Source organism: Gopherus evgoodei, chromosome 10 (assembly GCF_007399415.2).
Source record: "Gopherus evgoodei ecotype Sinaloan lineage chromosome 10, rGopEvg1_v1.p, whole genome shotgun sequence".
Taxonomy (NCBI): domain Eukaryota; kingdom Metazoa; phylum Chordata; order Testudines; family Testudinidae; genus Gopherus; species Gopherus evgoodei.
The window spans coordinates 41,988,764-42,016,197 of record NC_044331.1 but is presented as its reverse complement, the minus strand read 5'-3'; the positions used below and the strand labels follow the sequence as shown (position 1 = coordinate 42,016,197).

Genomic DNA, 27,434 nt, shown 5'->3' with positions numbered 1-27,434 from the left:
ACAAATTCAAACTAGAACCTAAGTGCAAAGAAAAAACGGTTACTCACCTTTTGTAACTGTTATTTTTCGAGATATGTTGTTCATGTCCATTCCAATCAGGTGTGTGCACGTGCACGTTGGCCGGAAGTTTTTTCCCTTTGCAGCATCCGTCTGGTTGGCATAGGAGCCTCCTGGAGTCGTGCCTTCAGGGCGCCTAATATATAGCTCTGCCGACCTGGCATCCCTTCAATTCCTTCTTGTCGGCTACTCTGACAGAGGGGTAGGAGGGTGAGTATTTGAATGGACATGAACAGCACATCTTGAACCACAGTTAGGAAAGGTGAGTAACTTTTTGCTTTGAGTGATTGTTCATGTCAATTCCAATTGGGTGACTCCCAAGCGAAATCTAGGAGGTGGGGTTGAAGCTGTCCACTGATTGGAGTACTGCTCTACCAAAGGACACATCGTCTCTAGCCTGTCTAGTAATCGCATAGTGTACGGCCAAAGTGTGTATTGATGATCACGTTGCTGCCTTGCAGATTTCCTGGGTGGGGACTTGAGCCAGGAACGCTGTTGATGAAGCTTGCGCCCTTGTATAGTGCGCCATTAATCGGGGGCACTGGAATCCCTGCTAGATTGTAGCACTCAGTAATGTAGGCCACAATCCATGATGAAATGCGCTGGGTTGAAATAGGCTGTCCCGTCATCCTGTCCGCTACTGTGACAAAGAACTGTACCAAATTTCCTGAACAGTTTCATCCTCTCGATGTAAAAGGCCAATGCTCTGCGGACATCTAGATTATGGAGCCTCTTCTCCCTGCTACTCGAATGAGGTTTAGGGTAGAAAACTGTGAGGAAAATGTCTTGGCTGATGTGGAACTGTGACATAACCTTCAGAAGGAAGGCTGGATGGGTTCTGAGCTGAACTTTGTCCTTAAAAATACAGTGTACGGCAGCTTCGATGTTAGAGCCGTGAGCTCAGACACCCTCTGGGTTGAAGTTATTGCCACCAGGAACGCGACCTTGTAAGAAAGGTAGAGCAGGGAGCATGTTGCTAAAGGCTCAAAGGGATGCCCCATGAGCCTAGAGAGGACCAAGTTGAGATCCCAAGCAGGAACCGGTTGGCGGACGTGTGGGTACAACCTGTCGAGGTCCTTCAGGAAGTGGCTGACCAGAGGATTAGCAAAAACTGAAGGACCCTGTATCCCAGGATGGAAAGCCAAGCTGGCAGCCAGGCGCACTCTTATAGAAGACAAGGAGAGACCCTCCTGCTTCAAGTGGAAAAGATAATCCAAAATGTGGGGCACTGAGGCTAGCATGGGGGGCAAGTTGCGCTGTGCTGACCAGACTGAAAATCTCTTCCACTTGGCCAGTTACGTGGCGCTAGTGGAGGGTTTCCTACTGCTGAGAAAGACCTGTCTGACTTGTTCTGAACAGAAAAGCTCAAACTGATTCAGCCATGGAGCCTCCATGCTGTGAGATGGAGCGACTGCAGGTTCGGACATTGGAGACACCCGTGATCCTGAGTGAGAAGGTCCAGGAAGAGTGGCAGGGTAATTGGGGCTCCCATGGGCATATCTAGGAGAGACGTGTACCAATGCTGTCAGGGTTAGGCTGGTGCTATGAGAATGACCTGAGCCTGGTCTCTATGGATCTTGAGCAGGACCTTGTGGATGAGTGGTATGGGAAGAAGGCGTATAGAAAAGCTCCTCTGCAATGGAGGAGTAATGAGTCCACTGTGGAACCTGGACTGTGATTCCAGAAGGAGCAGCACTGCTGACATTTCCTGTTGTGTCACAAAGAGTTTGATCAGGGGACAGCCCCACTTCTGGAAGACCGAACATGTGACTTCCGGGCAAAGGGACCACTCGTGGCTGTGGAACCACCTGCTGAGGTGGTCTGCCAGCTTGTTCTGGATCCCAGGAAGGTACAACGCCTTTAGATTGACTGAGTGTTCTACACAAAAGTCCCATAGCCCGAGGGCTTCCTGGCACAGGGGAGAGGAGTGTGCACCCCCCTGTCTGTTGATACAGAACATCGCAGTCGTATTGTCAGTCACAAGCGATATACATCGACCTGCTGGATAAGGGCAGAATGCCTGACATGCTAGGCGCACCACTCTGAGCTCCCTAACATTGATGTGACGACGAAGATCTGTCCGCGACCAGAGGCCCTGAGTCCTGCAGTCCCCCAGATGAGCTCCCCGTCCCAAATCTGATGCATCCATCACCAGCACTAGGGATGGCTGTGGGGCAGCGAAGGGAACTCCTGAGCACACCTGCTGAATGTCCGCCCACCACCAGAGCGAGTCAAGGATATGGTGAGGCAGGGTCACGATCTTGTCCAAGCTGTCCCTGGCAGGTCTGTACACTGACGCAAGCCACAACTAAAGTGGCTGAAGCCTGAGTCTGGCATGTTGAGTCCAGTACTACTCTTATGTACTCTATCCCCTGGACTGGGGACAGAGTTGATTTGGCTTTGTTCAGTAGCAGGCCCAGATTCTCGAAGGTGGCTCTGATAAATGCCACCTGAGCTGCCACCTGAGCCCTGGTGCGGCTTTCGATCGTCTAGCCACTGAGGTACGGAAAGACCTATACCTGATGTTTCCACAGAAAGGCAGTGACAACTGCCATGCACTTGATGAATACTCAAAGTGCTGCTTACAGGCTGAATGGGAGGACAGTAAATTGGTAATGAAACCATTTACCACAAACCTGAGGAACTTTCTGTGGTTGTCCATGATTGCTATGTTAAAATACACATCCTTCAAGTCGAGGGTGGCATACCAGTCTGCTGGGTCCAGTGAAGGGATGATGGAGGCCAGTGAGACCATGCAGCAGCTGAGTTTCCTCATGAACTTGTTGAAGTAGCGCAGGTCCAGGATAGGCCTGAGGCCGCCTTTGGCATTAGGAAATAGAAACCTTTGCCCCTGTGTTCCAGTGGAACCTCCTTCACCGCCCCTAGTGCTAGGAGCGAAGGCATCTCCTGAATGAGAAGTTGCTTGTGAGAAGGGTCTCTGAAGAGGGATGGGGAAGGCAGGAGGGCACAGAACTGGATGCAGTATCCCCTCTCTACTGTGCGGAGCACCCAGCGCTCCAATGTGATATGGGATCATGCATGGTAAAAAGGGGATAGTTGGGAGGAAAAGGTAAGGCAGGGTAGATCCAGTCTTTGGTCTGGAACACTGTCTTCTATCGCACCTTCAAAAGGCCGGCTTAGGGCCAGAGGGTGGTTTGGGCTAGCCAGAGCCTTGATTAGCAGAAGGGTGTTGCCTCCTCCTGCCACTTTGGTTCCTCCTCTGAGAACTGTCCTGGTGGTTCTGCTGCTGGAACCTTTGAGGAGGTTGCGGGCAGAAGTGTCTCTGCTGTGTGGCAGGGGTATGCAAACCCAAGGATCTGAGGGTGGCTCGGGAGTCTTTTAGGCTGTGAAGCTGTTTGTCTGCTTCTCTGAAAACAGAGTCTCACCCTCAAACGGGAGGTTGTGAATGGTTGCTGGACCTCGTAGGGTAACCCTGAGACTTGCAGCCAGGCCCCCCGCTGAATAGCTACCCCCGTCGCCGTCTTTCTAGTGGCAGCATCTGTAGTGTCTAAATTTGTCTGCAAGGCGGCCTGGGAAACTAGTCTCCCTTCTTCTACCAAGGTGGTGAACTGCAACCGAGAATCCGAAGGGATGAACTTTGCCATTTCTGCACAAATGTTATAAGAATACCCATTGTGAGGGAAGGACCTTGGAAACCCTGTTTCTTCCACTGGTTAGCCGCATCTACTACCAGTGAATCTGGAGGCAGGTGTGAGTACAGATGCTCAAAGCCTCTGGAGGGCACGAAATACTGCTGCTCATTGCATTTGGCAGTGGGTGGCAAGGATGCCGGCATCTGCCACAAGGTTTTAGTGGTGTCCACAACCGTCTTTATGAGGGTCAAGGCTACCTGTGAAGGTCCCAAGGGTGCTAGGATGTCCACCATGGGATACACCTCCTCTACCACCTCTTCAGCCTTGATGCCCACACCCTGGGCAGCCCTGCGGAGCAACTGCTGCGGGACTCTGTTGTCCTCTAACACAGGAGCTATGGCCATCCCTGCCAACACTTCATTCGACAACAAGGAGGAGGAAGCATGTGCAGGTAGTGGAAGCTCCCTACCATTTGCACTGGAAGGGTCACATGACTCCCGGGGAAGCGTTGGAGGAAGTGGTGCTGATGACGGTGCCGGGGCCATAGGCAATGTAACAGGTGATGGCATCAGTCTCACCAGAAGGAGCTGTGCTGGCATGCTCACAGGAGCTGCCGGAGTCGGGGGGGGGCCCGGTGCCAACATCGGTACCAAGGCCGTAGATGCATGCATTGAGGTAGACATCAACAATGGTGCACGCATGGGAGACAGGTGTGTTGACGCCATGAAGGCCGGTGCCGAAGTTGGAACCAAGCAGTGCCGGAGTCGATGACTGGGCCGGAGGCAAAGGCATTGGGACTGTAGGTGCCGAGGGCAGATGGACAGCAGAAGGCAGTATGAAAGTGGTGGAGGCCACTGAAGATGTTGCTGAGCATGGGCCCTGGGTTCCTCCCTGGCTCTGGTGAAAAGCCCAGGGGGTCCAGAAGGGCCACTGAGATGGGTTCTACCACTGCGGAGGCCACGCCTGATGCTTTTTCTGTCTCTACCCGACCTTGCTCTATGACTTCTGTTCCTACCCAAGCGATAGGAGTTGGACTCTGACTCCGAGGTCTCAGACACTGCCTCGACTGTCAAGAGCTCGGGGAGCTGGTAGGCTCTCTGTAGGAACGGGTAGGCGCCCATGGACAAGGCAAAGGCATCTTGACGTCATAGCTGGCTTCCCTTTAGAGTGTACCAGAGGACGTGGCTCTGTTAGCGCTGAGGGTTCCTCCCTGGCAGGTGAGAATGGTGCTGTCAGGTGGAGGAGGTCCTGAGCAGCCTGGTACGCTTCCGGTGTGGACGGGAGCTGCAGCTGCTGCCTAGGTGCCGGTGATCGAGATGGGGCCAGAGTCAACTGGCCCCAAAAGGAGATGCCGAGGAGTGGCCTGCCTGGGGTCAACACATCTCGTGGCTTAGCCAGAGGAGAATGGTCGTTGGGTTTTTCTTCTTTTGAGGCACCAGGGAGTGGGAGTGGTGCCTACTCTTAGATGGGCCCTGTGAGGAGCTGTGACGGTGCCAAGCACCCCAGAAAAGTCCTTCTTCGGCACTGAACTTGCCGACAGGGCGCTCTGTGTAGAGGACGCCGCAGCTGGGGTCGGGTCTCTTGAGCCCGGGTCAGAGTGGGGGCGTAGGGCTGCCTCCACGAGGATCACCTTGAGTCGCTGTTCCCTTTCTTTAAGTGTTCTCACACGGAACTCGCGGCAGATCTTACAGTCTTTCTGATGGGTCTCCCACAGGCATCATAGACACAACGAGTACGGGCCACTTTTTGGCATGCGTTTGGTGCAGGCCATGCAGTTTCTTGAAGCCTGGGGACCACAGCATACCATAGTGCCCGAGCCAGAGTGTATGTGGGGAACCCCCAATAAATACTATACTACACTATTAACTTAAACAACACTAAGAACTAACTGTATACAACGAAATTGAGAAGAAACTTGCTGAGCAAGAGCCAATGGAAGTTCCAGTCACCATCACTGGTGGTAAGAAGGAATTGAAGGGGTGGTGGGTCAGTAGGGCTATATATTAGGGGCCGTGAGGGCCTCACTCCAGGGGGCGCCAAGGCTGACCCAACAGATGCTACTAAGGGAAAAATCTTCCGGCCAATGTGAACATGCGCACACAACACCTGATTGGAATCAACATGAACAAGCACTCGAAGAAGAATTCTTTCTGGCTCACACATCTCCACTCAAAAGCTTCTACAGTATGGCCCTCATTTACCATATGTAACCCTGTCTGCAGCAGGATTTCAAAGGTGTAAATGAGAATAGATTTTTGCCCCTGTAATTGCAATTTATTTAACAATTATGCTGTTCAATACAGAATCCAAGTCACTCTCCCAAAGTGATATTGATTCTGCAGTGCTAACAAGATAAAAAAATAGTGTATTTCTTTTTATTACTTAAATCAGAAGCGTTGGCTGAATATACAAGGGTCTGAGTAAGATATTTTATGCAGCAACTTTTTGGAGTAGGACTGTGTTTTAAAAGTAATCTTGAAATCTAATTTCTTTTAAAAAAAAAAGTGTTAAAAGTAGATTCAGATACCACACCTGCCTTTGAGTCCCCTTGTCATTTTTTGGTCATGTTTTCCTACTTTTAAAGTCTCTCTCTCTCTCCTGTTGCTCTCTGAAGACCTCTCAAACAATTGGAGAAAGTGACTGTATGCAAAATGCTGTTAAATTAACAAAGTAAACAAACTGAAAACAGAGGAAGAGAAGTCACTTGACAGTAACTGTGGTTCTTTGAGGGTGTCCTATGCACATTCACACACTGCCCACCTTCCTCTTTTCCTTCATAAATGTGTCAAACTGAAGAGGCGTTTCTCAGGAACAGGAATAAACAGAAACATGCAGAGGGCACCCTGAAGAAACATTTCCCCCTCTAGTCTTTCAGTTATAATAGCCGTCTTTGTTTATAAAAGAAAAATAAGCTTGCAGCACTTACAGGCTATGTCAACAATATTAATAAGTTCTTGCTCAGGAACTAGTGTACTGGTGTAGCTTACGAGTGCTGATCATTTTAACAGCAGAGTCTGAGCCAGATCTACATTACAAACCTGTTATCAGAGTAACTATGTCGCTCAGGGGTATGAAAAAATCAATCCCTGAGCAATGTACCTATATTGAACTAACTCCCCACACAGACAATGCTATGTTGACGGGAAAGCTTCTCTTGTCAATATAGCTATTGCCTCTCGGGGAGGTGGATTAATTATGTTGAAGGCAAAAGCTCTCCTACTGGTGTAATAGGTTTTCACTAAAGCATTACAGTAGCGCAGCTGTGCAGGTACTGCTGCAGCGCATGAAGACAAGCCCTAAGTTCCTTGAAGCAACTATTGCATACTTAGGACCAAACTCTGCACTGAGAAAGTAGCGCAGGATGTGGCCCTTAACCATGTAAGTGTAGGCTTAATTTTTAGTGCCCATGTTCCATGAGCAGCTTTCAAACAAACAGTCATATCTGTCAAATCATATTCCAAAGGTTTTATGCACGCACAGAGAGCAGAGACACTAGTTCATAATGAGGTAATTACAGCTTTGCAAAGCTTCAATCTTTGGTCATTTTTACTATGCCCATGTGTGGTTAGTAGTTTTTTTTTTTTAAATTTTAAACACACACAGCCGAACGAGTCTTCTCATCCACTTCCTGGATCTCAAAGAAAATGAAGAGATTTTGCTCAAGTTTTCCTAAAAGATTCACCTTCTGGCAGAGAAGAATGAAAAATGTGAGGCCAAAAAAGTAGATTTTGCTGTCTAAAATTCACTATGATACATTTTAACATATACCTTGAGCCCTTGCCAGGGCAGACTGCCTCGAAGAAAATACATGAACATGTGGCCAAGGGCTTCCAAGTCATCTCGGCGACTTTGCTCTGAAAGGTACAAGAGACCACATCATTGCTTCAGCTATCTAAGGAAAACTAACTGGTTCAGCAACCAGGTTTATTTCTGAAATAATGTATTTACATGAAAAGTTTTTTTACTTTTCTTTCCATATGTACAAAATTTATTATAGCTCAGACCATCCTCTTGTATAATAATACCTAAAACTGGCCAAAGCAAATAAATGCCCCCTCCTCCCCCCAATCAGCTAGTGGTAATTGGTCTACACAAAGGTTGGCCATACTGTACAATAGAGAAGGTTAAAATTCTTGTGTCACTCAGATCAAAATGGAGGATTAAAGTAGCAATAGTACAAGAGTAAAGCAGTCCCCAAGCTGTGGTCTCAAGAGTGATGGTTGTCTGAAGGATTTGATGACCATCCTGTAGAGACTGGACAGGTCACATGTTGCTGGTTCTTTTCCAACTGTTTTTGTAGCTCATTACATCACAGTTATTAAAAATAAATATTTCCCTGCTTCTTTTCCTTACAAGTGTTCGCTGTGGTGGCCACAAAGATGTTATATAATTGTGAATGGGAGAGAAGGTGGTCCATATGATCACAGGTGGGAGGGGAGATGTCCATAAGTTAATCCACTAAAATGCAGGCCTCTATTATGAAAAAGTTTGAGAACCGATGCAATAGAGGACACCAATCCTAAGCATTTCATTTATTAGTTCAGATACAAATGGGGCTTTCTTGGTATAGTTCAACATCAGCCAAAATTCTTGATTTCAAGTTTTCAAAGCCATTCTTTGTGAACAGGCTGCTGTCCACCAGAGTCAAGCTTCAGGCCAGCAAATGAGAATAAACACTATGTAGGTATTTTAAAAAAACTAACTAAAGCTAGGAGACCCCAGCTTCAATGTTTGATTTCTATTTTATTATGTTTTCGAAAAACTTCTAAACTCTGATCCATAAACTGCATCTTAAACAATCTGCTTTCCCCAGGAATTAAAAAACCAAAGTTAAGCTAGGTTACAGACCAGCCTGCCATTACTTCCACCTGCAGGCTGCTCACACATTCAGAGCCAGGAATGTGGAGCAAATCCAGTCATTCAACCCACATGTAGAAACACAATATGCTTAAAGAGCTGTCCCTGTGCCGTGTAATTTGCATGAAGAGGAGCAAGCAGTTCTTTGCACAGCATGATTTGTCTTGGAAACTACATAGCAAATATAGCTCTCAAAATAGTATGTAAAGAGGAGAGGCTAAAAAGGCAACTACTGCATGTCACTGATATAGCTGTAAATAGGAAGGATACAACTCTTAATTCAATGGGGAAAATAATTACAATATGGATAGTTATCAGCAAGAGAGTCAGGATCTTTGACACTGGAAAAGGACTGGAAAAACGCCATAGTCAGTTTGATTAGAATAACAATGCTCAGCATTAAATCATTATCAAGAAATTAGCAACACTGATCTAGAGAGGACTTTGATTATACACCCTTCCCATCTTTATGCAGGAGGAAACTTAATCTGGGTCAAATTCACTAGCACTCATACTGTGGCTTCCTGCAATGCCTTCAACCTATTACAAGGGTCTCAATTGTTGTTACATCTTCGGCCTTGTCTACACCACAAAGTTGCAGCGCTGGTGAGGGAGTTATAGCGCTGCAACTTAGGAGGTGTACACATCTGCAGGGCATCACCAGCGCTGCAACTCCCTGTTTGCAGCGCTGGTCGTACACCCGTTGAAACTCGGGTGTAGAGGATCCAGCGCTGGTGATCCAGCGCTGATCAGGTGTAAACACTCACCAGTGTTTTTCTTGACCTCCGTGGAATAAACAGGTATCCCAGCATACCAGAGGAAGCCTCTCTGGTAATCAAGCAGGTCTCCTTCCCCGTGGTTTGCAGGGGGGTTCGGGGAACGCGACAGCACACCGTGGGGAAGGAGATCTGCTTGCATGGGGGTTCAAAAAACACCGGAGCAAACCGCTGGGAAGGAGACCTGCTTGCTCGGGGGTTTGGGGAACACCGGAGCAAACCACTGGGAAGGAGACCTGCTTGCAGGGGGGTTCGGGGAACGCGAGAACAAGCCGCGGGGAAGGAGACCTGCTTGCACGGGGGTTCGGGGAACATGAGAACAAACCGCGGGGAAGGAGACCTGCTTGCACGGGGGTTCGGGGCGTGAGAACAAACCGCGGGGAAGGAGACCTGCTTGGGGGGGGGTGTTCGGGGAACACTGGAGCAAACCGTGGGGAAGGAGACCTGCTTCCCCGCGGTTTGCTCTCGCGTTCCCCTAACCCCCTTGAAGCCGCCCAACAGCGCTGCATTGTGGCCACATCTAACACCACTTGCAGCGCTGGTTGCTGTAAGTGTGACCACTCTGCAGCGCTGGCCCTATACAGCTGTACTAATACAGCTGTAACAACCAGTGCTGCAAAATTGTAGATGTAGACATACCCTTCCTGTAACAAGAGGCTCCTCTTAAATAGTTATGATGATATACGCACTGTACGATGTTCTAACATGTTGTCTACACTAGGTGGCATGACTCTCCATGTAAGACAATAAGAGCCCAACACCACCTTCCCAAAATTAAAAACATCTTAGAAACAACTATACTTTTCAGAAGCAAGGCCTTTTAAATAAGCTACAAAAGCTGCAACGAAAATAAATCCATGAGATAATTAATAATTTAAACATAAAAACAAGTACTATTCTCCTTTTGGGACTTGAGTGACTTGGTGCAAAAGTAGTTTTGAAGGCAAGAGCGAATGAATCACCCAAACATTTAAAAACATTTCCTTTCACATCCTGTAAACTTACAAGTCTGTGTTCATCAACAATAAAAATCAAGGTTATTCACCAGTTAGTGGAGTTTGTGAACAATCTCTGCACATTCCCAACTGTAGGATCAAGGAATCTGTACCATCAGCTTTCTAACTCTTCTAATCAGCAGCATCCATTGGGACTATTCACACTCCCTGTCCCGCCTATACCGCCTTGTGTACATTTCTGAGGCTATAAAATAGGAAAGCGAGGAGGATTGGCCCAAACAGACACCACTTTCCAGAAGCTTCCAGAAGGAGTGTATTTGCCTTGATCTCATAAATGGGGACGTACAGAGGCCACTCGCAAACTATTCCATTATCCTAGACGTTTAAGTGAACATAAATATTTAGTAAAATGGAGTTGATTTGGAACTTCAAAAGCAATTATTTTCAAGTTTAGAACAGCAACATTTTAGTCACAAGGGCAAGGTAAGTTTCTTTTTCCTAAGATATTAAAATCAGGCAAAGCCAAGTGATGCTTTGTTAAATGTAGTGGAAACCAGAACGAGGAGTTCTCCTACTTTAGCTGCTATTTGGAGGAGGCATGCGATGGGCCAGATAATCTAACAGTCCCAACAAGCTGCCAGCTGCTCCAACTTTCTCTGAGACTGGCAAGTGTTTAGAGCAAGATTCTTACTTGTTTCTGTGGCTGAAGGGACAACCCCCCTTTATTACGGAAGACTGAAGAAGGGGGAGGGGAGAACGAGACACTGTAAAATGAGGTTGAGGAAATGTAAAATATTTTGGCTACAGCCCACTCCATCAGATGCATAGAATGGATCATATAGTAGGAAGATGCATCTGATGAAGTAGGCTGTAGCTCACAAAAGCTTATGCTCCAATAAATTTGTTAGTCTCTAAGGTGCCACAAGTACTTCTGTTCTTTTTGCGGATACAGACTAACATGGCTGCTACTCTGAAACCTAGGAAAATTAAGAAAACTCAGTTGTCCCCTTCTACCAACAGTACACAAAGTGACAGACTGATTCAGCAACGACTGAAAATGGAAGGCTCTGGGCAAAACTGAATACACAGAACTGTGCAGCAGAAGAGAACTGCTGCTCTAAATTTTATATAAAATAATTACTCAAACCTCCCCTTCTACCAGTGCAGAACTGTTCCCTTCTATATATTCTCCTGCATTTTTCATTGCCTAGTTTTAGAAGACGACACCATCATGATAAATGCATATAATATTTAATAGTTTAGAGATGGCTTGACTGATACTGGAACATCACGGGCCAATCTATAGTTGGAGCTCTAAAGGAGAATGTAACGCTCTTACTAAAGAGAGTACAAAGCATAGTAAGTTAGCATAAAGTGAACAGACCTTTGCCAAGGTGTGTATTGATGGACATATATCTCGCTGTTCCAGTTAGGCTCTTGTGTTCCCTGTAAGGTATGTGTTTTTTGGTTTCAGGATCAATGTACTCCTTGGCCAATCCAAAGTCGATGATGTGAATGATGTGTTCTTTCTTATTGCCTTGCCGGCCAATAAGGAAATTCTCTGGCTTGACATCTCGGTAAATGAGGTTCTTTGAATGCACATATTCCATTCGAGATATCTGCAAAAGTATGAGACAAACGTTACTCATATCCAGTACACTAATCACACTTTGCTGCTAATGGCCCATTAATACTTTGTATTAACAGAGCCATTCACATCCAATGATCTCAGTGTTTTGCAAACATTAAAACTCATAATACACTATAAGAAATGGAATTTTACAAATAGGGAAACAGAGGCAGAGTTTACATGACTTGCCTTGGTCAGAGAGTTATATACAGAGCTGAGAACAGTACCCAGAATTCCTGACTCCCAGACCCCTGCTCTAAACACAACATTATACTCCATTTATTTTATATAAAGGAATGAAATATGTAAAAATCAGAGGTGATTTTTTTAAATGCACATAATCAACAGAGCACGACTCTTGGAATAATTCCATGCAGGACTAAAACAAATAGCCAGACATTTTTGTACTGATTTTTAAAAACACTTCTAAATCCAGATTATTGAGAATCGTCTCTCTTTTGCCTCTCTTTACTGCTGCTCTCACCAAACTCCACCCTCATCCCATATGCTGCCTCAGACCATGCCAAGTTCTTAAGGGGAAAAAAATGTCTCCTATGTAACAACACAAAGAATAATAGGTTTCAGAACTTGAATTAATATGCAAATTAGATACAATTAACTTAGGTTTGAACAGAGACTGGGAATGGTAGGGCCATTACACTAATTGAATCTATTTTCCCATGTTAAGTATCCTCACACCTTCTATGGGTCATCTCGATTATCACTTCAAAAGCTGTTTTTTTTCCCCTCTCCTGCTGATGATAGCTCGTCTCAATTGATTGGCCTCTTACAGTTGGTATGGCTACTTCCATCTTTTCATGTTCTCTGTATGTATAAATATCTTCTTGCTGTATGTTCCAGTCTATGCATCCAATGAAGTGGGCTGTAGCCCATGAAAGCTTATGCTCAAATAAATTTGTTAGTCTCTAAGGTGCCACAAGTACTCCTGTTCTTTTTACTAAGAATAATAATGACTTAGTCATGTCAGCTGTTAATAATTAGAAATAGCAAGAAAAAACTTTCAGACAGACAATCAATTAAAGGGTTACTACTGCAGAACCCTACTCTTGTGCTGGCACTACTCCTGAAAAAGGCTTAACGCCCTTTACACTTCCACATTCCATATATGGCCCAACATTTCCAATGCTGCCATAAGCAACTAAGGGCTTGTCTTCACTGAAGAGTTAGCTTGAGGCATAAAACACTGATGTTGCCCACAACCCGACTACCATCCACATACAAGTCTCAAGCTTAAGTAAAGGTGTTTAAAACTCAAGCAAGGTAGCCCATTAGAGGAGTGTGGGTTTGAGCCTGAGTGCTGCTGATGCTTGAGCTAGTGATGCAGCGGGGATGCAGGTACTCTGTGCAGCTAATCCAATGACTCTGTGCAGCTTTTGCAGTTTAACTGCTCTCAGCATGGTCTACACTACAAACATAGATTGACTTAAGTTGCCTTGCGTTGACCTGTTTCAGCATGTGTCTCCAGTCAACATAAGTGCCCTGATACAGCAATACAGTAAAACTACCTCCCTGAGTGGCGTGGAGGCATGGTCAGTCTATTGAGGTCAACACAGTCTGAGTGTTGATGTGTGAGCCACCACCTTTTAAAGCCCCATGAACATATGTTTGAAAGGCCTTTTCCTGATTGCCCAGCGTGGCAAGCACACTTCCTTGTGGTGTCGAACTCCAGAACTGACCAGACCAGCTCCACACACTAGACACTGCCTGGTGTAGACAGGAGGTATTTGATCTCCTGGGCCTGTGGGGAGAAGAGGCTGTGCAAGCACAGCTATGGACCAGCCGAAGAAACATGGACATCTGTCATAAGCAAATAAGTAAGAGTTAATAGAACAGAAGTACTTCATATCTCTTTTGCCTGTAAAGGGTTAACAAGATCAGTGAGCCTGGCTGTCACCTGACCAGAGGACCAATCAGGGGACAGGATACTTTCAAATCTTGAGGGAGGGAAGTTTTTGTGTGTGCTGTTAGATTTTGGTGGTTGTTTTCTCTGGGTTCTGAGAGTGACCAGACGTGCAACCAGGTTTCTCTCCAATCTCTCTGATACAGGCTCTTATGTACTCAGAATAGTAAGTACTAGGTAGATAAGGCGAGTTAGGCTTATGTTTGTTTTCTTTATTTGCAAATGTGTATTTGGCTGGAAGGAGTTCAAATTTGTATTTTGCTGAAAGGATTTTAATTTGTACTTGTATACTTAGGCTGGGAGGGTGTTCCCAGTGTCTATAGCTGAAAGACCCTGTAACATATTCCATCTTAAATTTACAAAGATAATTTTTAGTGTTTTTTCTTTCTTTAATTAAAAGCTTTTCTTGTTTAAGAACTTGATAGGTTTTTTATTCTGGTGAGACCGCAGGGGACTGGGTCTGGATCCACCAGGGAATTGGTGGGGAGAAAGGAGGGAAGGGGGAGAGAAAGGTTAATTTCTCTCTCAGTTAGGATTACTTTCTCTCTCAGGGAGAGTCTGGGAGGGGGAGAGAGAAGGAGGGGGGAAGGTGAATTTTCCTCTCTGTTTTAAAATTCAAGGAGTTTAAATCGCAGTGATCTTCCAGGGTAACCCAGGGAGGGGAAGTCTGGGAGAGGCAACGGTGAGGGAAAGGGTTTACTTTCCTTGTGTTACGATCCAGAGGGACTGGGTCTTGGGGGTCCCCGGGCAAGATTTTGGAGGGGGCCGGAGTGTACCAGCCACTGGAATTCCTGGATGGTGGCAGCGCTACAAGTACTAAGCTGCTAATTGAGCTTAGAGGAATTCATGCTGGTACCCCATCTTGTGGACGCTAAGGTTCAGAGTGGGGAATTATATCATGACAACATCCATGAACAGATTGCACAGAAGATATAGGCAAAGGGTAGGCCAGGGATCAGCCATGCTGCTGCATGAAAGCAAAGGAACTGCACCAGGCACATCACAAGACCATGGAAGCCAACAATCTGCCTGGTGCCAAGCTGCAGACCTGCCGCTTTTACAAACTAAATGCCATACTTGGCACAGACTGCACCAGCATCCTGCAAACCACTGTGCATACCTAAGCCTAAATTCATTTATGGCCAGTTGTAAAGAACTTTAATAGTGCTACATCCTCCCTGGTCTTTATCCCCCAAATATATTTTGAGAGAGCAATCTTATCCTCTCAGCCTTTGTTTTGAAAGACTAAACAAATCAAGCTCTTTAAGTCTCCTAGACACTCCATTCTGCCGATCATCCCAGTGGCTCTTCTCTGCACCTCTTCCACTAGAAATTCATCTTTTTTGAACATGGATGACCAGAATTGTACACAGTATGCCAGAGGAGGTCTTACCAGTGCCTTGTAAAATGGCATTAATACTTAGGAACCTAAAACCATAAGAATGGCCATACTGAATCAGACCAATGGTCCATATAGACCAATAAACTGTCCTCCAACAGTGGCCAATGTCAGGTGCTTCAGAGGGAATGAACTCAACAGGGCAATTATTGACTGATACATCCCCAGTTGTTCAGTTCCAGCATCTGGCAGTCAGAGGCTTAGGAACACCCAAACCATGGAATTGCATCCCTGATCATGTTGGCTAATAATCACTGATGGACTTATCCTGCATAAAAACATTTTTTTAACCTAATTATACTTCCTGAATCTGATGTACTTAAATTTTTGCTGTTAGTTTGAGAGTCTTTTGCTAGTTACTTTCCAAAAAAAAAAATTTTTTTTTTGGCCTGCCTAATTGATAGCAATCACAGGACCAGCCTATGGTGCATTCTGCAGGCATATGGAATTCCTTTCCATATAATCAATGTCATCAAAAGCTTCTATTTCAACTTTACAGGCAGCGTTGATCACAGTGAGCTCAGTTTTGAAGTCAAAACAGGAGTACGTCAGGGGTGTATAATGTCTGCAATCCTCTTCAACGTTGCCATCGACTGGGTAATTAGGCATATAACAGAAGATATGCCAAGAGGCATTAAATGGACACTTCTCATCTCTTGAAGACCTGGACTTCACAGATGATGTCACTCTCCTATCCCATATACAACACCACATACAAGAAAAAAACTCGACTCAATGCATTCAGCCAGCAAACTAGCCTGAAAATCAACCGCAATAAGACAGATATCATGACCTTTAATATTGCCTCACCATCACCAGTACGGATAGAGGATCATGTTCTCACCAACGTAGGAACATTCACATACTTGGGCAGCACCATCAGCCAGGACAGTTGAACAAGGCAGGACATCCGGAACAAAATCAATAAAGCCAGGAACACTTTCAGGAGCTTAAATACACAGTCTGGAAATCATCAAAATGCAACACAAAAACCAAACAAGATTTATCAGAGCTGCATACTTTCAATACTACTTTATAGTGCAGAATGCTGGGGAATGAGAAAGTATGACATGTCCAAACTGTCTTCATTCTATACAACCTGCCTCAGAATAATCCTCCCTATCTTTTGGCCCAGAACAATCTCAAACCAAGATCTATTGACACCCTGCTGCCAAGAGGATTGAGCACCATCATTGTCAGGAGGTGTTGGAGACTGATTGGTCATGTGCTTTGGATGCAAACTGATTCAATCACCAGAGTAGCAATAAGAGAACACCTGAAGGCAAGCGAAAATGAGACTGCCCATAAACAACATGGCGAAGAGCTGCAGAAGCCATCCTGAAAAACCTTGGGCACAGTTGGGGAACCACTGAAAGAGTTGCCAGAAATAGACAGGAGTGGAGGAGCTCCATCACTGCCCTAAAATGCCAGAGGTGTAGTAGGAACATGATGATGATGAATTATTGTTTTACACTTGATTTGCCAGCACTTATGCTCCTTTTTACTTTCCTCAGTAGGATCTGACTTCCAATTTTTACAGAATACCTTTTTGCCTCTAACTGCTTCTTTTACCTTGTTGTTTAGCCATGGTGAAACTTTTTTTGTCCTCTATGTTTTTTAATTTGGGGTATACATTTTATTTGAACCTCTATTACGGTGTTTTTTAAAAGTTTCCATGCAGCTTCCAAGCATGCCACTTTTGTGACTCTACCTTTTGATTTACGTTAAACTAGCTTCCTCATTTTTGTGTAGTTCCCCTTTCTATAATTAAATGCTACTCTGATGGTCTTCTTTGGTATCTCCCCCCACAAGATGACGTTAAATTTTATTACATTATAGTCACTGTTACTGAGTGGTTCAGCTATATTCCCCTCTTGGATCAGCTCCTGTGCTCCACTTATGACTAAATCAAGAATTGCCTCTTCCCTTGTGGGTACCAGAACCAGCTACTTCAAGAAGCAGTAATTTATGGTGTCTAGAAACTTCTCTGCCCCCTGTCCTGAGGTGACATATCCAGTCAATATGGAAATAGTTGAAATATTTCTTTATCTTTACTGGAAATGCCTCACCTGATACATCCTAGGATCGCATTTGCCTTTTTCGTAGCTCAGTCATCTTGTGATTAACAAACATACCTCAGCTTCTCACCTCCTGTGTTGCTTCCAACTGATGATACCCCAGTATATGGCACAAATTCTTATTAGACCTTCAGTGCATGACCTTGCATTTTAAATTCCATCTCATTTCTGTTACTCCAGTCTTCAAGGTCATCCAGTTCTTCCTATATAATATTCTGATGTTTCTCTGTATTGACAATGTCTCCCAACTTTGTAACATGAATAAGTTCACTAACATACTCCTACTTTTGGTGCCAAGATTAGTAATAGAAATATTAAATAAGATCTGTCCATAGAATGATCCTTGAGGAATTTCATTAGTAACCTCCCTTCAGTCTCACTGTTCACCTTTCAGAGCAACTGGTTGCTTTTTCCTCTTTAACTAAATCCTTACCCACCTTACAATTCTTGACTAATCCCCATTTTCTCTAATTTTATAGTGTCAAATGCTAACTGAAGTCCTAGTATATTAGATCTGCTGCATTTCCCTTGCCTAAAAAATATCACTTATCTTCTTAAAGAAGAATATCATGTTAGTCTGGCATGATCTACCTTTGGTGAACGCATATGGATTACATCTGCTTTTCGAATTACCTCTGAATTTAATCTGTCCTTCAAAATTTGTTATAAAAGCCTGTAATGTATGAAATTTCCCCTTTCAGTGTTGTGAGGATCTCCAGAATGGATCTGCTTGCTCATACCACTATAGTGTACACAGAATCAATAAGGAAAGCAGTTCACAAAGATCATGGTGTTGGAACTGCGGTACTGGACTTTACCGACCTGAGTAGATCCAGGACTCAGGGAGTATAGAGCCACTAGACTAGTGACAGTTGATCCTCATGCTGGCTGGATCCCAGCCAATGTGATCCCTTCTTGGCAACTGTGGTTAGCAGTTCCTCCTGTATGGCTGCCAAATTTGGATCCAAAGGCTAACACTGGATCCATGTTTGACTGCTAGATCCAGCTGTAAAAGACGGTTACTCACCTTTGTAACTGTTGTTCTTCGAGATGTGTTGCTCACATCCATTCCAGTTAGGTGTGCGCGCCGCGCGTGCACGTTCGTCGGAAACTTTTTACCCTAGCAACTCCAGTGGGCCGGCAGGTCGGCCCCTGGAGTGGCGCCGCCATGGCGCCCAATATATATCCCTGCCGGCCCGCCCGCTCCTCAGTTCCTTCTTGCCGGCTACTCCGACAGTGGGGAAGGAGGGCAGGTGTGGAATGGATGTGAGCAACACATCTCGAAGAACAACAGTTACAAAGGTGAGTAACCGTCTTTTCTTCTTCGAGTGATTGCTCACATCCATTCCAGTTAGGTGACTCCCAAGCCATACCTAGGCGGTGGGGTCGGAGTGAGAAGTCGCGGCACGGAGCACTGCAGTTCCGAAGGCCGCATCCTCCCTCGACTGCTGGACCAGGGCGTAGTGGGAAGCAAAGGTGTGGACCGATGACCAGGTCGCTGCCCGACAGATTTCCTGGATGGGCACGCGGGCGAGGAAAGCCAGCGACGACGCCTGCGCCCTGGTAGAATGCGCAGTCACACGGCCCGTAGGGACATGGGCCAAGTCATAACAGGTCCTGATACAGGACGTAACCCAAGAGGATACCCTCTGGGAGGAGATAGGAAGCCCTTTCATACGATCTGCTACCGCCACGAAAAGCTGGGGGGATTTTCGGAAGGGCTTAGTCCTCTCTATGTAGAACGCGAGAGCCCTACGGACATCCAGCGAGTGGAGCTGCTGCTCCCTGCCTGAGGAGTGAGGTTTTGGGAAAAAAACCGGAAGGAAAATCTCTTGGTTGACGTGGAAGGCTGAGACCACCTTGGGCAGAAAAGCAGGGTGTGGTCTCAGCTGCACCTTGTCCTTGTGGAAGACCGTATATGGGGGGTCTACCACAAGAGCTCGGAGCTCCGACACCCGTCTAGCTGAGGTGATAGCCACTAGAAAGGCAGTTTTCCAAGAGAGGTAGAGCAGGGAGCAAGTAGCTAACGGCTCAAAGGGGGGCCCCATGAGCCGGGACAACACCAGGTTAAGATCCCAGGTTGGAGCAGGGGGACGGACGTTAGGGAATAAACGTTCCAGCCCTTTCAGGAATCTCGACACCGTCGGGTGAGAAAAAACGGAGCGACCGTCCGCACCCGGGTGAAAGGTGGAGATAGCTGCTAGGTGGACTCGCAACGACGATAAGGCCAGACCTTGCCCTTTGAGGGACCAAACGTAGTCTAAGATTTCGGTTATCGAAACTTCCATAGGGCGGAGATTTCTCTCTACGCACCAACAGGAGAAGCGCTTCCATTTCGCCGAATATGTGGCTCTTGTGGACGGTTTCCTGCTGCTCAAGAGCACCTCTCTCACAGGCGTGGAGCAGCGCAGCTCGGAACCAGTCAGCCACGCAGGAGCCACGCCGCTAGGTGCAGCGACTGCAGGTCTGGGTGACAGAGGGTCCCGTGGTCCTGGGTAATCAGGTCCGGATGAAGGGGCAGGGGAACTGGGTCGGCTATGGCCAAGTCCAGCAGCATGGTGTACCAGTGCTGCCTGGGCCATGCCGGGGCCACCATGATCACGAGAGCCCTGTCTCTGCGCACCTTCAGGAGGACCTTGTGGACCAGAGGGAACGGGGGAAACGCATAGTACAGGTGGGTCGACCACTGGATGAGGAAGGCATCCGCTATCGACCCCGGCTCCCTGCCCTGAAAGGAGCAGAACGCTTGGCACTTCCTGTTCCTCTTGGACGCGAAGAGGTCCACCCGGGGATAACCCCACCTCCGGAAAATGGAGAGAGCGACGTCCGGGCGAAGGGACCACTCGTGTGACAGGAAGGATCTGCTCAATCGATCCGCCAGCGTGTTCCGTACTCCAGGGAGGAAGGAAGCCCTGAGGTGAATGGAGTGGGCTACGCAAAAGTCCCAGAGTCGTATCGCCTCGTGGCACAGGGAGAAGGACCTGGTGCCGCCCTGCTTGTTGATATAGTACATGGTCGTCGTGTTGTCCGTGAACACGGCGACACAACGACCCTGAAGCTGATGACAGAACGCTTGACAAGCAAGGCGGACCGCTCTCAACTCCCGCATGTTGATGTGTAGCCCCACCTCCTCCTGGGACCACAGGCCCTGTGTCCGCAGGGCCCCTAGGTGGGCCCCCCAGCCTAGATCTGAGGCATCCGTTGTCAGGGATACCGAGGGCTGAGAGGGGTGGAAGGGAAGACCCGCACATAATACGGACTGGTCTAACCACCAGCCGAGAGAATCTAAGACCTTCTGGGGGATTGTGACTAACATGTCTAACGGTTGCCTTGCCGGCCTGTAATGACTGATAAGCCACAGCTGGAGAGGCCTCATGTGGAGCCGAGCGTAGTCGGTCACAAAGGTGCACGCCGCCATGTGGCCTAACAGGGTTAGACATGTCCTCACTGACGTCAATGGGGCTGACCGCAAACGTTGAACGATCGCCGCCATGGTCTGAAACCGTTGCAGAGGCAGGGAGGCCCTGCCCACAGTGGCGTCCAGGACGGCCCCGATAAATTCCACCTTCTGCGTGGGCCTCAGGGTGGACTTGTCTGTGTTTATCAAGAGGCCCAGACTTGCAAACATGCCGGTGATCACGCGGACATGGCTGTTGACTTGCTGTTCCGACGTGCCCCGAATCAACCAGTCGTCCAGATAAGGGAACACGTGGACACGGTTGCGCTGAAGATGCGCCACGACAACTGCCATGCATTTTGTAAACACCCTCGGGGCCGTGGACAGGCCGAATGGGAGGACTGCAAACTGATAATGAAGAGCCCCCACAACGAAGCGGAGAAAGCGTCTGTGGCGTGGCCAAATGGCAATGTGGAAATACGCGTCCTGCATGTCGAGGGCGGCGTACCAGTCTCCCGGATCCAGGGATGGAATAATGGTCCCCAGGGATACCATGCGGAACTTCAACTTCACGAGGTATTTGTTGAGTTCTCGCAGGTCGAGGATAGGCCTGAGGCCCCCCTTGGCCTTGGGGATCAGAAAGTAGCGGGAATAAAACCCCTTGCCTTTCTCGTTTTCCGGAACCGCCTCTATAGCTCCTTTGCTGAGGAGCGTCTGCACCTCCTGTCGAAGGAATTGCTCGTGAGAGGGGTCCCTGAAGAGGGACGAGGAAGGAGGGCGGGAAGGAGGAAATGAAACAAACTGCAGGCGGTATCCCGTCTGCACCATGCTCAAGACCCAGCGGTCCGATGTTATTTGGGACCACGCCGGGAGGAAAAACGAAAGGCAGTTGGAAAACGGGGGGAAGGATCCATAGGGGAAACTGTTACCGCGCCCTCGGGCGCACCTTCAAAATGAAGGCTTAGGACCAGGCGGGGGTTTTGAGGAGCCTTGGTTCTGCCCCCCTTGGTACCCCGACTGTCTGCGCCTTCCGTTCCTGCCGCGGCGCCTGTAAAGGTCCTGCCGCTGGCGGAACTGGGAAAACGGCCTACGTTGCTGCTGTTGTTGCGACCTAAAGGGTCTACGCTGCGTCACGGGGGTGTGCATCCCGAGGGACCGCATAATAACCCGGTTGTCTTTTAGACTCTTGAGTCTGGGGTCTGTCTTATCAGAAAACAGGCCCTGGCCTTCGAAAGGAAGGTCCTGTATGGTATGCTGGAGCTCCGGCGGAAGTCCAGAAACCTGCAGCCAGGAGATGCGACGCATCGTAACTCCTGACGCGAGGGTACGGGCAGCCGAGTCCGCAGCGTCCAAGGAGGCTTGTAAGGCCGTGCGTGCGACCTTCTTGCCTTCGTCCAAGATGGCCGTAAACTCTTGGCGAGCATCCTGTGGCAGCAGCTCCTTAAATTTGTCCACTGCCACCCAGGAATTAAAGGCATATCTGCTCAGCAGGGCCTGCTGGTTGGAGACCCTGAGCTGCAGCGCCCCAGCCGAATACACCTTACGGCCAAGGAGGTCCACCCGCCTGGCTTCTCTGGATTTGGGGGCTGGAGCCTCCTGGCCGTGACGCTCCCTATCGTTCACTGATTGCACCACCAGTGAACCCGGAGTCGGGTGTACATGGAGATATTCGTATCCCCTAGAAGGGGCCATGTACTTCCTCTCGACCCCTTTCGCTGTCGGAGGGATGGAGGCCGGGGACTGCCAGATGGTATTGGCGTTGGCCTGGATGGTCCGTATGAAGGGCAGGGCGACCCTGGTGGGAGCATCAGAAGAGAGGATGGTTACAATTGGATCCTCTATCTCCGAGACCTCCTCTGCCTGCAGACTCAGATTTTGAGCCAAGCACCTGAGGAGGTCTTGGTGCGCCCTGAGATCCAGCGGGGGGGGACTGTTGGAGGAGGTACCCGCCACCGCCTCATCCGGGGAGGAGGAAGATGAGACCCCAGGCACGAGAGTGTCTAACTGAGGGTCTTCCTCAGCCCTCGCCTCTGCCTCCGGAGCCGTAGCGGAGTCCTGCTGCTTGGACCCTTCCTCCCCTTCCGGGGAGGGAGGGGGGCGAGACAACGAGGCTTCAGGGGCCCTACGCTCCGCAGTCGCCGGTCTAGCAGGGAGCTGCTGGGGGCCCTGGGCCTGATGGTATGCCCAGGGTGTCCAGAATCCCCACCGTTGTGGGCCTTGGTCCTGCAGCGGCGGATCACCGAACAGCGCCGCCTGCCTGTCGGTGCCCAGCGCATACCCGCTGTCCGTCTGGGAAGATACGGACGGCTGTCTCGAGGGCCATGGTGGGGCCGACCCTGGATGGTAAGGGTCTGCGCGGGCCGGCACGGAGGATCGTCTCGGTGCCGGGGACCGGTGCCGGGAGTCATATCGGTGCCGGGATCGGGATCGGGACCGGGATCTGTCACGGTGCCGGGATCCTGATCGGTACCGGGCGCCGCTTCGGTGCCGGGACCTGCCACCAGCTCGGTGCCGGGAGGTCGACCGGGACCTGCCACCAGCTCGGTGCCGGGAGGTCGACCGAGACCGGGACCTGCTACCAGCTCGGTGCCAGGAGGTCGACCGGTGCGGCGAGTAGCGTCGGGACCCGCTCCTGGAATCGCGGTGCCGGTGTCGACGACTGGAGCCTGACCGCGACCGTCTCGATGCCGACCGGTGCCGCGAGTGCGACCGGTACCGCTGAGGGGAGCGGTGCCGGGACTGCGAGCGGCGTCGGGATCTGGAGCGCCCAAGACGTCGGGACCTGGATCGTGAACGACTGTCTCTGGGCGGTGCCGATATCATGGGCTTGCCTCTGGACACGACCCGCACCGGAGGTACCGGGGGTGGCAGCCGAGTGGGCTCAGTCAGGGCAATAAGGTCCCGAGCCGAGGCGAAGGTCTCCGGTGTGGACGGGACCACTATCTCAACCCCAGATCTCATGGGGGAGCTCGGCGGTACCGGACTCAACGGACCCGCCGGGCCCGGAGTCAACGGTGCTGACGGTGCCGGCGGCGCCACGGCCGATGTCGAGGCCGGGCGCTCTAGCCGGGTCTTCCTGGCCGGAGTATCAGACTTCGACGGCCTTGGCTCTGACTCCAGTGCCGGAGAGGGTCGGTGCCGAGGAGTCTTCTCGGTGCCGGAGCGATCCGGTGCCGATACCACGGCCTGCGAAGCCGTCGGGTCAAGTGCCGCCTCCATTAGGAGAGTTCGGAGCCTTTGATCCCTCTCCTTCTTTGTCCTCGGCTTAAAGGCCTTACAGATGCGGCACTTGTCGGATCTGTGCGATTCCCCGAGGCACTTCAGGCACGCTTCGTGGGGATCGCTGGTAGGCATGGGCTTCTTGCAGGCCGCACACTGCTTGAAGCCCGGCGAAACAGGCATGAGCCTGGCGCCGGGTGCCGGGAAGGGCTAAGCCCCCGGCAAAGAACTACTTAGCAACTATTTAACTTAACTATCTGCTTAACAAACTAATTAACAACTATAATGGAACTAGAGATGAACGATAGATAAACGATAGAGAACTAGGAGAGCTAGGGACGTGGAGGACAGCTATGCCGCGCTCCACAGTTCCAACGACCGACACAGCGGTAAGAAGGAACTGAGGAGCGGGCGGGCCGGCAGGGATATATATTGGGCGCCATGGCGGCGCCACTCCAGGGGGCGACCTGCCGGCCCACTGGAGTTGCTAGGGTAAAAAGTTTCCGACGAACGTGCACGCACGGCGCGCACACCTAACTGGAATGGATGTGAGCAATCACTCGAAGAAGAAGCTTGGTTTCTGCCTCTGGATCCAGATCCAAATGTGTCAGCTATGGATCCAACTTAGCTATGTTATCTGGATCTTGTGACCTTGGCATCTATGCTGTGCTGCAGGATCTATATCCAGGTTCTGTAGCCTCAGGTCAACACTTGGCTGAAGGATCTGAGTTCTGAAGATCCAGATCCAATGTCCAGAGAGATGGTTTAGGCACATAACTAAGTCTCCTAGGTCACCTTGAACAGACCAGGGGACCTTGACTGTGACCAGATTCCTACACCAACCTCTATTTACAGACTGCCAGATTTAGCTGACCAGGCCCAGGGAGCCTCCTCCATCAGTAAGGGGGGCCTGAGGCAGCTCTCCTACTCCTAAGTGCAGACAAAGCCCGTACCTATCGGGCATCTCCTCTTTACTTTTAGAAGAAAAATGTGACTGAAAAAATTAATAAGCTATAAACAAAATTTTCCCCAAAAGAGAAGAAATAAAAATAAGAAAAACTAATGAGGAAAGCACTTAGGACAGTGTGTGCAATCTAAACTCACCGAGCCTTCAGAAGTTAGAAGGAACTGAAGGGTGGTTGGGCTGCTCCTCGTTTTATACTCTTGGAGCCATCCAGGATAAAAGGGGGAAGGATAGAGAAGTCGACCCAAGAGACACTGTTTTCCAGACGATTCTAGGAGCTCCCAGCATGAGTGCCTTGATCTCATAAATGGCAATGCAGACACCATGCAAAGAACTCATTTCTACATGCTGAAACTTTTTTCAGTTTTCTTTCAAAAAGTAATTTAATACACAGAGAAAAAAAACTTAAATCAGGTTTTATAGTTAACAACCATTATAAAATAATAATGGCATAATGCATAAATACAACAGATGTTCCACATTTCAGCCATTTGTCACACATCTCAATTGTTTGTTTCACACACTGGTAGGTTTGAAGATCAAAAGGTATGTTTGTAACAAATTTAACCTGGAAAAGTATCCCTTTAAAAAAGACTGGAGGGCTGGCTAACCTTCCATACAAAGTAAGATTTAAAATGCAGTATGAGTACTTTGCTTGATTTTGTCTTTACTACCAGGATAGGTCATTTATTGGGATGGTCAACTTAAAAAAAAAGGATGCTCAAATAAAAACCAGCACTACCTTGTTTAATTTATTTTTTAAAAAGTACTTTCACAGCAAGATGAGTAGGTGGGGACAAAGTAGGAGTTTGGAAAGATCAAACATTTTTTTAGATTATGTAGTCACTGAATTAATGCACTCTAGGAGCATTGTAAAACACTGATCTGGCTCCTTTACATCCAGAGCTCATGAAATGCCAGGGAGGGAAGATATAAAAGAAATTCTACTGCTTTTTCTATTTCCAATTCTTAAGTTCTATAAACTGAAAGGCTCCGTGTTCAGGTATCATCCACTTTCCACTTCTACACCATGCCAGGAGACAGTTATTGCAACAAAATTATCTAGTCCACATAAGCCAATGCAGATTTTCCAAATCACAGAGTTTTTAATTAACACAGTAGTTGTCCTTTGTAGGATGTCCAGCATTCCACTACCACCTCACTAATAGCTGTGTAACTCTCCAGCCGAGAGTGTGTTGTCTCCCCCTGTATAGGCTGGTCCATACAGAGAAAACAGCATGTTTCCCCGCACCTGTTACTTCTATATGTTCCAGGATACCGGACTATATGGACCTTGGATCTAATCCACTATGGCTATACCCATGTATTTATAGCTGAAGCACAAGAGACCTGTGAAGGTACGTGCTGATGACTTCTGGCGCAAAAAACAAACAAAACAAAATAGTATATATGTGTAAGCATTAGTGCTAGAACCCAGGAGTAATTGTTGGAATCATTTTATATCACAAAGCATTATATTTAGAAGTGAATTTGGAAGTTGTGTTAAATCTGTTTTATTGTATGTTTAGCATTTATATTTTGGTTAATAGTAACTGTCCCTTTAAGAACTGGATGGGGCACTTTACTCTAGTGAGAGTGACAGCAACATGTGGGAGATTTTGCTCGTGTCCAGAGAATGTAAGACCATGCCTGTGTAAGCGCCAAAAGATCACAGTTTGATTTAGTAAGACTTACCTTCTAGAAAGTAATCCTCATTCTCAAAGGTGTATAATTAGTTTTTATGGGGGATGATATGCCTCAGGGCGTTGCTAATGAAGTACAGAGTGATTTGTAGCTCACCTGTTTGAATCCAGATCAGCTCAACAGGTATTAAAAGCCGTTCCTATATGTTGGATGTTTGGTGACCGCTATATGAAATGGGTTCAGTGGCTTCAGGTCACGTTTCCGCATCACAATCTCACCACTATGATTTGCATTAGATTGTAATCTCTGAGGCAGGAACTGTCTCCTCTTTGTCCAGTACACTACACAATGGGGATCTGATCATGGTTGTCTTCTCTAGCAAGAACATTTACAACAAAGACTAAAATCACAATTACTCATGATTAATTTGATAATTTGACAATGCTGTAGTCACATACCGTGGGGATAGGCAGGAGAGTTCAAAATTCAGAATACAGACAAAAAGCATGATCTGATCATTTTAAATAATCGCAGTCTGTTCGGGTCTGACTCACGGTTTGTGAATTTTGAGACTGGCAATACTTAAGAAGCCATTTTAAACTTTAAAACTTTGCCTCACTTCAGGAATGTTGTTCCCTTGAAGTAAATTATCTTGGGATTCTGTCGCAGCTGTGGCCAGGAGAATGTTATGTTAGCTTGATATTGTTAAGGGGACAATATAAAGCATCAAAGATGAATGAGTTATTCAGGATTAATATACCCATAAAATTCTCAATGGGGAAGAAAGAGAAAACTGCTTCGACATACACATTTATTAAACTACCTTTAAGGTATGTGAAATACGGGTGTATTATAGTAAGAAAAAAAGCCCTTAAGATTCCATCTAATTGTATTTGAGCAAAGACATTAAGACCCACCTAGTTCATCTTCCTGCCAAGACAGG

The 27,434-nt window shown here is 47.8% G+C and overlaps 1 protein-coding gene across 14 annotated transcripts in view; it reads right to left on the bottom strand.

Moving 5' to 3' along the window:
• CSNK1G1 (casein kinase 1 gamma 1) overlaps positions 1-27,434 on the bottom strand; it is a 320,905-nt gene that overhangs the window by 63,255 nt on the left and 230,216 nt on the right. For all 14 annotated transcript variants that reach the window (XM_030578653.1, XM_030578658.1, XM_030578655.1 and 11 more), the window contains 2 exons: positions 11,624-11,858; positions 7,419-7,504 (listed from right to left, as the gene is read on the bottom strand). In XM_030578653.1, coding sequence (XP_030434513.1) covers positions 7,419-7,504; positions 11,624-11,858 — 321 coding nt within the window. The remainder of the gene's footprint in view (positions 1-7,418; positions 7,505-11,623; positions 11,859-27,434) is intronic.